Source organism: Chelon labrosus (genome assembly GCF_963514085.1).
Source record: "Chelon labrosus genome assembly, chromosome: 11".
Classification (NCBI taxonomy): Eukaryota; Metazoa; Chordata; class Actinopteri; order Mugiliformes; family Mugilidae; genus Chelon; species Chelon labrosus.
In genome coordinates this window covers 28,347,814-28,362,218 of record NC_140344.1, presented here as the reverse complement: position 1 = coordinate 28,362,218, position 14,405 = coordinate 28,347,814, and the positions used below count along the sequence as shown (strand labels likewise).

The 14,405-nt window shown below is 41.4% G+C and overlaps 1 protein-coding gene across 1 annotated transcript; it reads right to left on the bottom strand.

The window, feature by feature from the left end:
* Positions 1-1,113: 1,113 nt before the first annotated feature.
* On the bottom strand, positions 1,114-6,620 carry LOC311496284 (olfactomedin-like). Its single transcript, XM_084556082.1, has 5 exons — positions 6,334-6,620; positions 6,090-6,230; positions 5,264-5,476; positions 5,041-5,173; positions 1,114-2,308 (listed from the first exon to the last, which is right to left on the bottom strand). The coding sequence occupies exons 1-5, from the start codon at positions 6,367-6,369 to the stop codon at positions 1,461-1,463; spliced, it is 1,371 nt and encodes a 456-aa protein (XP_084412208.1). The 5' UTR covers positions 6,370-6,620; the 3' UTR covers positions 1,114-1,460.
* Between the last annotated feature and the right edge of the window lie 7,785 nt (positions 6,621-14,405).

Here is a 14,405-nt window from a genome sequence, read left to right as displayed (position 1 = left end):
TGACACGGTTCATTATAAAGACAGGCGGGGCTGCTGATTGGTTAAGGGTAATGAATGAATAAGTGACGTATTGGAGTCTTCCCAGCAGAACTACGCGGACGCTTACATAACTCCTAAGCTCATATTTTGTGAAGTATATACCCAAACTTAATCAAACTTAATCATTGATTAATATATGATTCCGTACAAGCACCCCAACGTTTGTGACCCTTGGTCTCTAGGAGGCGCTACACAAGCAACATTTCAATATCTCAAAAACTGCAATAACTAACTTCATGAAATTTGAGCATCTACACAATCTGTAACATATTGTGTAGATGCCCATCAACTTGCATGACATTACGCCTACAGGAGGCTCTACAGGTGACATGGAAACATTTCATATGACTTTAAGGCCTATAACTTTTGAAGTATTCACCCAATCCTTATGAAAAGTTTCGTGAAATTCGGGCTCTAGGGGACGCTACAACCACTACATGTTTATATTTCACAAACCACCACAGTAAACTGCTTGAAATTTGAAAATAATAATCTGTGGATGACTCCTTACAAGCCCACCAAGTTTCATGCAATACGTTCTATAGGGGGGGCTAATGGTGATGTGTAAATATTTGAGTCCTATCTCCTACTTAGTTGGCAGACCCAGCTTTCCTCTAGTCACACTTGACCTCCTGTCAGGTCTTTTCCCACCTGCTTTAACCTATGACTCCCTCTAGTGGCAGACTGAGGAAATGGCATCTGTGGAAGACTGCATACAAGCCCACCAAATTTTGTTGCTTCCGACCCGCCTGACTCTCATTCACTTGTCAGCCAAAGGATTACTCCGCAGACACTTTGCCTCCTTTCAGGCCATGTCTGACCCGCTTATGCCTCTGTGTCCCGCTTGGAGATGACTTCTTCACGGCGTGGATCCCTTTATGATCACCTGCGATCATCTAGTTATTATTGAAATTGTAAATGAACATGCAGTAGGAATGTTAAGACCTTTGTTGCCGTTCCATCTAATATTAGAAGGAAGAATGAAGCTCACCGACAGTAATTGTAGTTTGTGAAGTAGGTCTAAAGCTAAGGGCTTCTGAAGTCATCTTTCTGTAGCTTTTGAGTTCCTGTTAGAGAAGTATCTCCATGTAAAACTGGAGAGGACAGAGGATGCTCTGTTTATATTTCAGAAGTTTTTAATCTGCTGTTAATTTTTTACTTACATGTTGTCTTCATTAGAGAAAATAAATGACGACGACCACCAAGAACCAATATAAGTTGATATAGTGATTATATTTCCGAATGTAATAAGAAAAATAAGGGTTATAAAGTATTTCATTCTTTCAGTCTTTATTATACTTTTTGAGCTTTATTCAAGGTTAAAAACATTTCTTATCACATCTTTAGCACTAGCATTAGCCAATAGCTAACAGATTTTTTTTTCGGGATGAAAATATGCACTGAACTACAACAGCTTCAGATCAGAACTGGGCCTGGTAAGCCAGCAGATATCCATCGTTGTACATGTAGATCTGCTTGTTGGTGGGGTTGTAGCTCACACTGGCCACTCCCTTAGCGACCTTCTCCAGCGGCAGCGCTAGTGAGTTGTCCTCCTTGCCCGTGGCGGTGTCAAAGGCGTAGAACACCTCCTCGCGGTACTCGTCCACGTAGCGAGTGGCGTACATGACGCCACACACCATGAAGGCGTTGCTCACCGCCTTCTTGAACAGCCTCGTCTCCCACGTCTGAGTCACATTGAGAGTCTGAGCCTTGCCGTCCCAAACTAGCCGACTCACCACCAGGTTGCCGTGGTTACCGATGGTGGCATAGAGCGCCCACAGTCCTGTCTCATCCGCCTCCACATCCACGTCACTATTAGGCCGGCAGCTGTAGTAGCAGTAAGGGAACTTGTTGTTAAAACCGACTCTGGTGCCTGGAAGCTTCACCCGTTTAACGGTGTTGGTCTTCAGGTCATAGCGGCAGACGTCTGCAGAGCGGTAGCAGTGATAGTACAGAGCTTCACCGTACAGGACGGCGCTGGGACCCTCGATGGCATCAGCGTGGGTGTAGGACGAGGCGAAGGTAAAGTCCTGGTGGTTGACAGAAGCCATGAAGTCTTCGTAGGTTTGGTAAATGCGCACGCTGTTTCCATGGATGTGGCCACTGAGCAGAGGCTGAACCCAGTAACTGTTCTTCTGCCCCTTGCTGTTCAGCTGGGCTTGTTTGCCCCATGAGCCAGAGATGTAGCTCTGACCATAAGGACAGACCTTAGTAGTGACGGGATCGCTGATGTTGGTGATCAGACCTTTGAGGCAGTGCCTGCCCCGACCTGGAACCAAGGGAGAGATGAGAAGGTTTCTGATAGTCAAATAGAGCTCAATACTAACCATGTTTACATAGGACATGATCAGTCACAAAGAATGTAACCTCTTAAGCTCAAGAGTGCAGGGAGGTTACGCTCGCCTGAAAAGATGTACCCAAACCAGACCAAAGTACCCCAAATAATACCTCCAAAATTGTCAGGTTCATATACCGGAGCCTGGTCTCTATGGATAGGTAAGACTTAGGAGGGCGGATTCCCAGTGTTAGGAACAAAGATTTACATTTTCATCCTCACCTAAAAGTTCTTAGACTAGATGGTAGAAAACACCCTAATGGCAATGATATCCTTCTGAACTCATTCAACAAGAACTGGACCAAGAGTTTATACAAATACCACAAAGCACACAGATTCTACAAATGTTTTAGTAAAAATAGAACCAGGCCCACTCTCAATTTTACATTTGGAGAACCAAAGAGAACCCTTCATGAAAGGGAATCTTGCAATAAAATACTACTGATTCCACTACAGGAGGCAATGTACATGCAATTCAATCCTTTAGTAATTTTATTTAGCCTGGATTACATTCTACCATTGTGCACATTATAGAATCCATATGAGTATAACTCCCCAGATCAGCGATTTACAAATACAAAGGCCCGTTCCATACAAGATGGCTATATTATCTGTTGAACCACCATTAGCCCACGAGATGGAGGCAAAAGACCATGTTTGAGGGTGTATTCACACCTGCCTTGTTTAGTTCGATTAAAACGAACTCAAGTTCGTTTCCTTGCTTGGTTCGGACCTTTTTGACTGGTGTGAATACAATCACTCGAACTCTGGTGCGGACCAAACAAGCGGACCGAGACCCAGCTGAGGAGGTGGTCTCGGAGCGGTTCCTACCGAGCCCTGGTGCGGTTCCTTTATGGTGTGAAAGCAGCCCGACCTCGATCCGACCCAAGTTGCAAAAATCTACCTTTTTGGATTTGACGAGCTCCCGTAGTTTTCGCGCATCTATCAAGAAGCGTCTGTGTGTCTGTGTGTCTGTGTGTCTGTCTGTCTGTGGCACGCATATGTCGCGAACCGTTGGCCTGATTTGAAACTGGGCAGGTGTCTCGCTACGGGCACGAAGATGTGCACTGCTAAGTTTGACGTTGTTTGGATAAGAAATGTAAAATATATCGGTAAAATAGGTTTTCTCCGCTCTAATATTTCCAGTTGCCTGATGACAGTTCTAAATTATTGCGCTGGCTCAAACGCTAGATGGTAACCATGGCAACGGAGACTCAACGTTATTTTACAGTTTACAGACAAAACATGAGTGATTTGATCATCTATCTATAAATCAAGAATTTCTTTTAACTTATTTGGTGAGTTTGTGTCTGTCTGTCTGTCTGTGGCACGCTGATTTGAAACTGGGCAGGTGTCTTTGTGGGGAGGAGACATGGGTCACGACAATGGTCACAACTGAAAAATCTTCTTCAGCTCCCACTATAGGAATACATACTTCCGACGGGCACTGCACTAGTTATGGAAAATGTAGGATAGCCCAGTGACACACACAACAGAGAGAGACACGTGAAGCAAACAAACGCAGGTGGGTTAGGTAGAGATGAGCCGTGGCTTAACCGAGCTCTGAGGAGACACGCTGCCTCCTAGATATCTGGGCAGATGTCCAGATATCTCAAATGCTGGAGAAAACACATAAAAATGCAGAAGTATATAAGATTTTTAGTAAACAAATGAGAGAGAGGGGATTCCAGCGCTCAGTTTATAAACCATATTGCTAGCATAATAACAAGTAGACCTACAGTACGCAAAGTCTCCATTATAGCCTATTTACGTGGGACATTTGGCTTCCTTCTTTACCCCGCCTATACGTTTACCAGCCAATGGCTGAACGACCTTAGCACATGTGTTTTTGTTTATAAATTCTGGTCCGGTTGCAATTAATCACAGTGTGAAAGCGAACCGCACTAAAAAAAAAAAAAAGAAAAAAATAATTGGTCCGGACCAAAGCAAGTGAACTAACGGACCTTCCTGGTGTGAATACGCCTTGAAATTGAGACACAGGGCACAGATTCTGTTAGGCAAGTCACCATGTGGTGCATAGTTGATAGACAATTGTGTAGATAGACCACATAAGGTTATAAATAAAACATCATATCAACCTCACAATGATATAATACTCCTATTGACTTGTGAAGGCTCACAAAGGCTAATGTTAGCTTGTTTAGGCCAATGTAGAGATTCATTCATAGGCAGTACATATGGCTTCTGTCATTACTGGTGTGTGTGTGTGTGGGGGGGGTGTCAATAAAGAAATGATTGATGGATGTTTGAATTGTGATGTTAAGAATCCTTTTTAAGAATTTCTTTCAGCATGGCATCCCAAGTTAACAGGCAGCATACACTGACAGAGTCTACTATTCCTTTGACATAATTTGTTCCCTTGCCCGTAACCCTAACCATAACCATCTCAACTAACCCTAACCTAACTGTAACCTTTACCCTAAAACCAAGTCATTTCTCAAAAACAACTGATAAAGACACAATGACGACTCCCAGACTCTGACCACCAACCAATACATACTCTATGCAAATGCGTGGTCGTCGATGAGTTGTTGCTGCCCTACCTAACTGTAACCCCCCCTTACCCTAAAATCAAGTCTGAACAGGTGTTAACCCCAAAAAAGTCAGGGGCCCAGAATAGTGACCCATAAATGAAGACCACCTACCTTTGAAGTCTTTGGGTATTGACTTGCAGGACTCAACGTTGTTCTTCAGGTAGCGCAGCTTCTCTTTCACTGACTTCATGTTCATGGTATCTGAAGTTTGCATCTTGTCTACAGCTTTGCGCACTTTACTCACCTAAAAACACACAAACACACAAGAGCATAAGACATGATGTAGCATTCTTGTATATCATACTTTTCTCTGCTGTATTTCTTTCTGCTGTACGTCTTTGGAGAGTTTCTGCGTCTGGGCATTGTTCAGCTGTCTGTGGACGACACTGATGTCCGTCTCCAGCTGACCCAGCACCTCCCCCAGCAGCCTCAGGGACAGAGCCGTGTACAGGCCGCGGTCGTGGAGGTATTGGAAAGGCTCCAGCCGGGCCGTCGCGTTCATCACCTCGGCCTGGATCTGAGGGAGACGCTTGCTGGAAACCTCCACCTGGAACGAGGAAACACAAACAGAAACGGCTTCAGATTTCACATTTAAGTTAAAATATTGTGAAACTGACTCCTTCTCCTTCTCCTGGATGTCGAACTTCCCCAACGTCACACGGCATTGCATGCCGAAATGAACTCCAGAATAAAATGACGAGATCAAGCAGCACACGCAAGAAAACTGTCAAATATCCTCTATATGAAGGATTTTTGCAGAAAGGTCAACATGAAAAATTCCTGCAAGTCTTCTCTGCATAACTCATCACAGTTCCCATAGGACTATATTTCTGTTCTTGACGTTTTATGCTTATTGTTGCCAATGTGGCTGTTGCAACTTTGGTCACTCAATTTACATTTATCATTTACAACTTATTGTGGGAAAGTGATTTAAAATAGTTTAAATTAAAAAAATCTGTACTATTGTCTTCTACTACATGATACAACAATATGTCATACAAGCCTTTTCAATACAAGCTCTTTGGGCAACACTAACTCTTGGTGCCAAATGTAGATCTGTTGATTTTTCTTTTTATAAATGATTAAAATTGCTTATCTATTCCCAAATTTCTCTGTAAGGTCTCGACTCCTGTAAAATGACGTTGACTGTGAGCCCCTACCTGATGCTGCAGCTTGTTCAGAGATCCCTCACAGGTCTCGACCTGCTCCAGCACGGCCTCATACTTCACGGCCGGGAACATCCACAAGGTGGAGTTCACCTGGCAAACGTCAGGTTTCTTCTGGGTCGTCGCATTCTGAGCCTAAAGTCAAACATGGTGGACAATCATGATGGTTTGGATTGAAAATGAAGCTGCAAAGCCATGACAACGATGTTTCTCAGGTTAGATTTGAAGTGAGACTCACTGTGGTTGGCACCAGCAGCAGGACTAGCAGCAGCATGTTCAGAGCTGGAGAAATGGATCTTTTCTGACGACGAGTCGCTACAGAGCCTTAAAACCTCTGACATGAATGACAGAAGTAAAAATATGAACAACAATAGTTGTGGTCAACTCAGGAGTTCCCTATTTCCCCAACTTTTCTTTATGAGTCATTATTAGTTCTTCTTTCCCCATTGCCAAGTTTCCTGTTTATAATTAAAGAAGGCCTGATGTTATATAATGCATCTCCAAACTTGCCTTTTAAGCACTGAATAAGCATTGATATTTGAGAGGATACCTGCTTTAGTTCATATCCGTCTAATTCAGACAATTCTAATGACATTTATTTATCAATATATTGATTATTGAAGACAAAAGTGTACTTGAATTGGATTTTTATTCCCTGAATGGGCATTTGGCAGCAAAATACAATTGATTCCCTCTGCAGGAGGCAATATTCACACAATTCAACCTTTGGCCATTTTATATAGCCTGTACATCATCAAATTCTACTATTGTGCACATTGCAGAATCCATAAAAGTATTGATATTTCTTCCATATGATTGTAACTCAAGAAAGTGATGTACAAAGGCGTGTTGCACATTATTTCAAAGGTCCCATACAAGTTTTCATTGACAGTAGGAGACCTGTTTAAGGGCCCCCCAGCTGATACAATAAACTCTAAACTACAGCATGGTGTTGTTGTAGTGTGCACCACCAATCTGCTTGTAAGCTTAGCTATGAGGACGTAAGACCATGAATAAGATTATTAATAATTATAATAATTAAAACACATTACAACCAGTCAACTTGGGAACTGTTACTGAAATACACATGGTGTCTAACACCTTTAAAATTTTACCTGATGTTATATGACACTAGAGGAGGAAAGTAAGCTAATTAAGACATTACTTTTTCTGTGTAACGTTTGTTGCTGCTGGCCGTTTTGCAAACTGAAAAAAAAGTGTGTGCTATAATGTGATCCCTCACATAGAAGCAGCATCTAGTTGAGTGGGATGTGTTCATGGACTCAGTTATGATCAGCTGTATTTATTTGCGCATACAGACAGCAGAAGCCCTTATCAAGGTTCTCAGAACATTTTCTAGCATGCTAGGTGGGAAAGAAATCAGGCTACAGATGCAAGTATACGTCTATGCCAGGTGTCTGGAAGATGAACTGTGGTGCAGTCGAGTGAGGCAACAGAGACAGATGATGTTGATTGTTGACATGGAGAAAACAAATCTGTTAGAGCTTCAAATCTGCTCAAAATATAACAAAAGAAGAAGCTTTTCTCTAACATTATTGATAACCTTGAATGTGTAGAGTCTAAGAAGACAACCAAGATGTCTCCACGTCTCCATCGTCTCTGTCCACATAGATTCCATCTTGGTTCGTCTTGTTTTTCTACCTCCATGTTTCTGTTCCTCCTGGAAACTCCTCACTTGATTTATTTATGATTTATTCCAACCAGAGAAAAACCAGCAGGCTGAGGTGCTATCATCATCAACTGGAGACACTTGACAGAGTTACAAAAATAAGGATTTATTTCATCAAAAAGAAAAAACAAAAAGGTTACAGTTGGGACCTGGTAAGCATCTGCAGCTTTAAAGTGGTCTCTTGGATCCCAGCGTGGCTGGTTGAGGTAATTAAACACAAGCCAAAAAACACTTGCTCTATTGCATCAAAGGTTTAGACCACCTCTCTACATCTGATTGATCAGTCTGTTCTGAAACAGGTGGTTACATGAGGCATTCTTATTCATATTATTAGTCCAACACTAGAGTCCATGTAAATGCAGCAGCTGTTTTGGACAAATGTTTATTCCTGTCTTTCTTCAAGGTCAGTATTCCCCTTTGGCATCCGCTGATCTGATTCTCTCTCTGATGCATCAGTTTCTTCACCTTACCTAAATTCTCAGAGTACACCAGAGTAGTGTGTGAGGCTTCATGGCTGTCTGTCTGATGAGGTACTCTACAGCACAGGTTCTCCACAAGGGACAGTTCCAGGTATTAAATGGGAACGACATGGAATACAGGAGGGCGGTTGAGAACTTCACATCAATGCCACCAAGACAAAGGAGATGGTGACTGACTTCTGAAGGAAGGCAACACAGACCGCACTGGTGAACATGCGGGGACTGGACATCGACATTGTGGATGGATAGAAATACCTGGGTGTTCACCTGAACAATAAACTGGACTGGTCGGACAACACTAACTGAAGATATAACTTAGGTTCAGGAACAAGTCCACGCCTCAAACATCCAATTACCCACACCTGCCTATATGGGTGCATCTAACCTCTCCTCGCCCGTTTGGCTCAGTTCTCAAACCCCTCCACCCCAACCCTCTATGTCCTCTCTTCTCCTTTACAATCTAATTTCTGGAACTGGATAAATATGGACTTGAAGATTCCGGAGGTATGCCCCCACCCTGAATCTCACTTCCTGGGTTCCTCCATCCAAACATCAGAGGACCACCCGCATCCCATCCCCTCAAACCCTCCAATCCACCTCCTACCTTTCCCTCCCCTTAACCTGGTCAAAATAAACTGGTCTTGTTAGTGAATGTCCTGTACTAGCAGGGTTGCCTCCACCTGCTGAGGAGACTGAGGTCCTTTGAGGTGTGCAGGACACTACTCAGGAACTTTTATGACACAGCGCCCCGGTTGCATCTGCAACCTTTTACACTGTGATTTGCTGGTATGGTGGAGTTAGAGAGGGACAACGACTGGGCAAACTGATCAAGAGGGCCAGCTCCATCCTGGACTGTCCTCTGGAGGACTTTGTCCAAATTGTCAAACAGCAAAAACCACCCCTTTCACCTTCTCCATTGGGACATTAGGTAGCTCCTTCAGCCAGAGACTGCAGAGCCCACAGTTCAAGAAGGAGCTCTTCAGGACGTCCTTTGTCACCTCAGCAGTCAGACTCTTAGCACTACTGCTGATCATCTTTTCTTGGACATACATTGCCTGGCCAAAAAAAAAAAACAAAGTCGCCACCTGGATTTAACTAAGCAAATAGGTAGGAGCCTCCTGTTGGATAATTACTACATGGGTGATTATCTTTCAGTTGACAAAAAGTTATTTAACCCCAACTGATGCAATGAGTAGCTTCTCATTTCTTCAACAACCATGTCTAAAGACACATCCTGTGGTTGTGGAAAAGATGTTAGTCTGTTTGAGAAGGTTCAAATCATTGGCATGCATCAAGCAGAGAAAACATCTAAGGAGATTGTAGAAACTACTAAAACTGGGTTGAGAACTGTCCAACGCATTATTGGGGATAGGCTCCAGCAGACCACGCGACCCTTCACAGGAACAAGCGGTTACAGAAGATGAATGACATAATACATCTGCACACCAACTCACCCTGTTTTAGTTCATGTCGTCATCTCATGTCATTTCTGGTGCAATACTTGGTGCAACTCCTATTGGAGTTTGTCTTTATTCATGATATTCATGAATGTCACTATATATATTCAGCTTCCACCAATTCAACCTTCATTTAACACCAGTTGGTTCTTTCAACTTTTTGGTTTGCTACTTAACCCTAACCATAACCCTAACCCTAACCATTTGGAACCTTATGCCTAACCCTAACCGAGACTTTGAACTTTACACCTAACCTTAACCGATACTGGGAACCCTATGCCTGACCATACCCGATAGTTGGAACTCTATATCTGACCGTGACTGATTTAAAATAACCCTCTAATGGAGTGGCATAAACTCATAATAAGTTTGCTGTTGAGCTTGACTCTTCCCGAGGGTCCCTATATTGAATATAATTTGGTATTTGTTTTTGTTATTTTGATTAATATCGTTAAAATTATTTAGTTTTTTTTTTTTTAGTTTTTTTTAAAAACCGCTTTTTTATTTATTATTTATTTAGAGAAAAAGGAGCCAATTTAACAACCCGGGTCTAACTTGTAGAAGATACAACCTGTGCCTGTGCATAAGTAGTCTTCTCTTTAGGAGTAAGTTTACTTCCTTGTCCACAAACCTAACCCTAACCTGATGCAATAGATAAATATTTTTTGTACCTTGTAACAAATTTATATTTGTTCTTATATATTTTTTCTCTTGTCCTACATTTTGTTGTTCCTTGCCGCTGCAACGCCTTAATTTCCCCACAGGGATAAATAAAGTCCTGTCTTATCTTATCTTATAAGTGTGAAACAAATCTCACCAAGACTGACCAGAAGCCAGACAGTGAATGCATGAACACATGTGAACAAAAATGGTCCATACAATAGTGAGATACTTCAGTCTAAACCAGTGTGGTGAGGAAGTCAAGCTGCATGGCTTCAAATCAGTTAACTTGGAAACTCCAAAAAGTGAACTGGACTTTTTTAATAAACACAGCTTGGCACTGGAACATTGCACATATTATTATGAGTGGTTACCTTAGAAGATTTCTGCATGCGCAGCAAATGTTGTACTTCCTAACATGTGGCATGAATAACACATACCACCGGATAAAAATCAGATCAAAAGACGGTAGTCTGAAATAATGTGGTTTTCTCTGCAGAGTGGTCACTTTCTGTTCAAGAATCCTGTCGCCACAACTTCAACACAGCTACTGCACATAGATGTCTGTACAAACACAGGTTGTACAGTGAAAAAACAGATCATCAAAATCAGTTGGTTTCATGCTTTTGAGACAAGGAGATTCTGCAGACCTAGGGCGGCACAGTGGTGTGGTGGTTAGCACTGATGCCTCACAGCCAGAAGGTTCTGGGTTCTAATCCAGGCCGACTGGTTCCTTTTTGTGTAGAGTTTGCATGTTCTCCCTGTGTCTGCGTGGGTTCTCTCCAGGTACTCCAGCTTCCTCCCACCGTCCAAAGACATGACAGCAGACTATATCTATACGTCTATATTTTTTGTCAAAAAATACTCCTGAATGTATCATTGATTGTGTTCTATGCTCACCTTACCTTCAACTTTAGACTAGTTACACATAGATGGACTTGAGTAACAGTGACACAACTAAATGTATAACCTATGCGTAATCCTTTATTTAACATCTTTGTGTTACATCTCTATGGTTGGATTTACAATGTTTTCTCACCTGATCTTCTGCCTTCACATGGTCATTACACTGAGGATGTTGTGGGCAACAAGTGATAAGGGACTCATAGAACCGACATTACCATGGAAACCACATACCAAGATTATTTGTATCAAAGCTGTGTGTGTAGGGGAGATAGCCAGAGGAGCTTCTCTCCAGACAGAACCTGTATTTAGACTCTCTGTGAATCGCTGATTAAAAAAGCCTTTTTGACTTTTGACCAGACTCTGAAAGTTCTTTTTCCATCAGTGTACTCTCATCTTTCAGTCGTGATTAGTTTTAGAGACTTTTTATGTCATTGTAGTCGTCCTGCAGCTTTTTGTTTCTACAGACTGCTGTAAGGTTGTGTCTCTTAGTCTGACTTTTGTATTTTTTAATTTTTTTTGTGTCTCCTTGCAGCTAAACTATGAATGCAAAATGTTTGTAAGCAAGTTTATAGTGATTTTATTTGCATTTAATTCCAGGTCTTAGGAGTTGCATGCAAACTCTTCAAAACGTTTATTATTGAACTAATTTTAGTCTCTGTATCTGCATCGACAGCGTTTCCATCCATCAGGTAAAAATTCCTGACGTTACATCAATCCAAACCACAAGGAGGAAAGCACATGATACACCAAATAAACAAAATAACACCCACATTCACTCATTCACATGCAGAAGTTAGATGGAGTGTTCACAAGTTAGAAACTGCTGCAGTCTGACACATGTTCATTTCATTTATGCTCTCTGCTGCACCATGAAGCTGCTGGTGATAATTCCCCTGTGTACTTTGTTCACACATCTGGCAGCAAAATACAACCGATTCCCTCTGCAGGAGTCAATATTCACACAATTCAACCTTTGGCCATTTTATATATATATAATATATATTATATAGCCTGTACATCATCAAATTCTACTATTGTGCACATTGTAGAATCCATAAAAGTACTGATATTTCTTCCATATGACTGTAACTCAAGAAAGTGATGTACAAAGGCATGTTGCACATTACTGCAAAGGTCCCATACAAGTTTTCATTGACAGTATAAGACCTGCTTAAGGGGCCACCAGCTGACACGATAAACTACAGCATGGTGTTGTTGGGGTGTGCACCACCAAGATTATTAATAATTACAATAATTAAAACACATTACAAACAGTCAACTTGGGAACTGTTACTGAAATACACATGGTGTCTAACAACTTTAGAATTTTACCTGATGTTATATGACACTAGAGGAGGAAAGTAAGCTAATTTAGACAATTTTTTGGGTAGCGTTGGTTAACACTGGCCATTTTGCAAACTGAACAAAAGTTTATGCTATAATGTGATCCTTCACATTTTTGTACTACTTTCATTCTATTGCATTTGCTCTGTCACCTAGCAACTGTCACTTTACTGGAGCAACAGCAACAATACAATTTCCTTGAAGTATTCTGATTCTGATTCTGATTCTGATAAAAGCAGCAACTAGTTGAGTGGGATGTGTCCATGGACTCAGTTATGATCAGTTGTATTTATTCGCGCAGATGGAGGACTCTACATCCTCCTCCATCTCATCTCCTCGACCCCATTCATGCAGTGGTCAGACTCTCCCATCATCAATACAAGATCTTGGTGAAAAATGAATGCAACACTGGATGGAAATAAATATGGAGACATTGGAGAAGATTATGGAAACAATGATACAGAGAATGTGTGATTTAATCAAAGCTAAAGGAGGTCCAACAAGATATTTTTGGACAAGCAGTGTATAAAGGACATAATACATCTGCACACCAACTCACCCTGTGTTAGTTCATGTCATTATCTCATGTCATTTTTGGTGCAACTCCTATTGGAGTTTGTCTTTATTCATGATATTCATGAATGTCATTATATATATTCAGCCTCCACCACTTCAACCTTCATTTAACACCAGTTGTTTTTTGTTTTTTTTTTCAAATTTTTGGTTTTCTACGCAATAGGTAAATATTTTTTGCACATGTTATTATGAGTGGTTACCTTAGAAGACTTCTGCATGTGCAGCAAATGCTGTACTTCCTAACATGCGGCATGAATAACACAAACCACCGGATAAAAATCAGATCAAAAGGCGGTAGTCTGAAATAATGTGGTTTTCTCTGCAGAGTGGTCACTTTCTGTTCAAGAATCCTGTCGCCACAACTTCAACACAGCTACTGCATGGAAATGTCTGTCAGTCAGTCAACTTTATACATCTAACTTCTGGAAGATTAACAGTACTATACAGCATACTATATCTATACGTCTATATTTTTTGTCAAAAAATATTCCTGATTGTATCATTGATTGTGTTCTATGCTCGCCTTACCTTCAACTTTAGACGAGTTACACATAGATGGACTTGAGTAACAGTGACACGACTAAATGTATAACCTATGCGTAATCCTTTATTTAACATCTTTGTGTAACATTTCTATGGTTGGATTGTTCTCTTATCTGCCTCTTCTACCTTCACACAGCCATTGCACCAAAGATGTTGCGAGCAACAAGTGATAAGGGACCGATAGAACTCGCAGTGTTAGGGAGGAATTTGTGGTGATGCCGATGAAGAAGAAGAAGTACCAGAGTCCTGTATGTCTTATGCTGAAGGAGTTTATTTAGGCTCGATCGAGGAGAACCGAAGCTTCGTCATGACAACATAAGTGCATGAGTCCACCTCAATTCTGAGGGTCAAACAGTAAAGCTCAGATTCTTATACCAGAAAGGTGGGCCGAAGCAGCAAAGGGGAGATGTGTTAACATCCAATTGGCTATAGTTCATAAACATGAAGATAAGGATTCACACCAGCTAGGATACACAAAGTGTCCTCCAGTGACGGAGGGCGTTATAATCTAACTCTACAGCTTTGTGCTAGAATTACTTCCTTTTTGTAGTTGTAAATCTTTTGTGTCTATTTTAATGTGATTTTTTTGTGAGTACTTGTCGTCATTTATTGCCCACTGCAACCCTTTATTGTTTAGTTGATGTTTTGAGCCTGT

Excerpts from the sequence above, each read along its gene's own strand:
- LOC311496284 (XM_084556082.1), bottom strand. The coding sequence starts at position 6,369 with ATGCTGCTGCTAGTCCTGCTGCTGGTGCCAACCACA. Across the intron at positions 5,174-5,263 it reads CGCAGAAACTCTCCAAAGAC|GTGAGTAAAGTGCGCAAAGC; the intron begins GTACAGCAGAAA and ends GTGTGTTTTTAG. Across the intron at positions 2,309-5,040 it reads AATACCCAAAGACTTCAAAG|GTCGGGGCAGGCACTGCCTC; the intron begins GTAGGTGGTCTT and ends CCTTGGTTCCAG.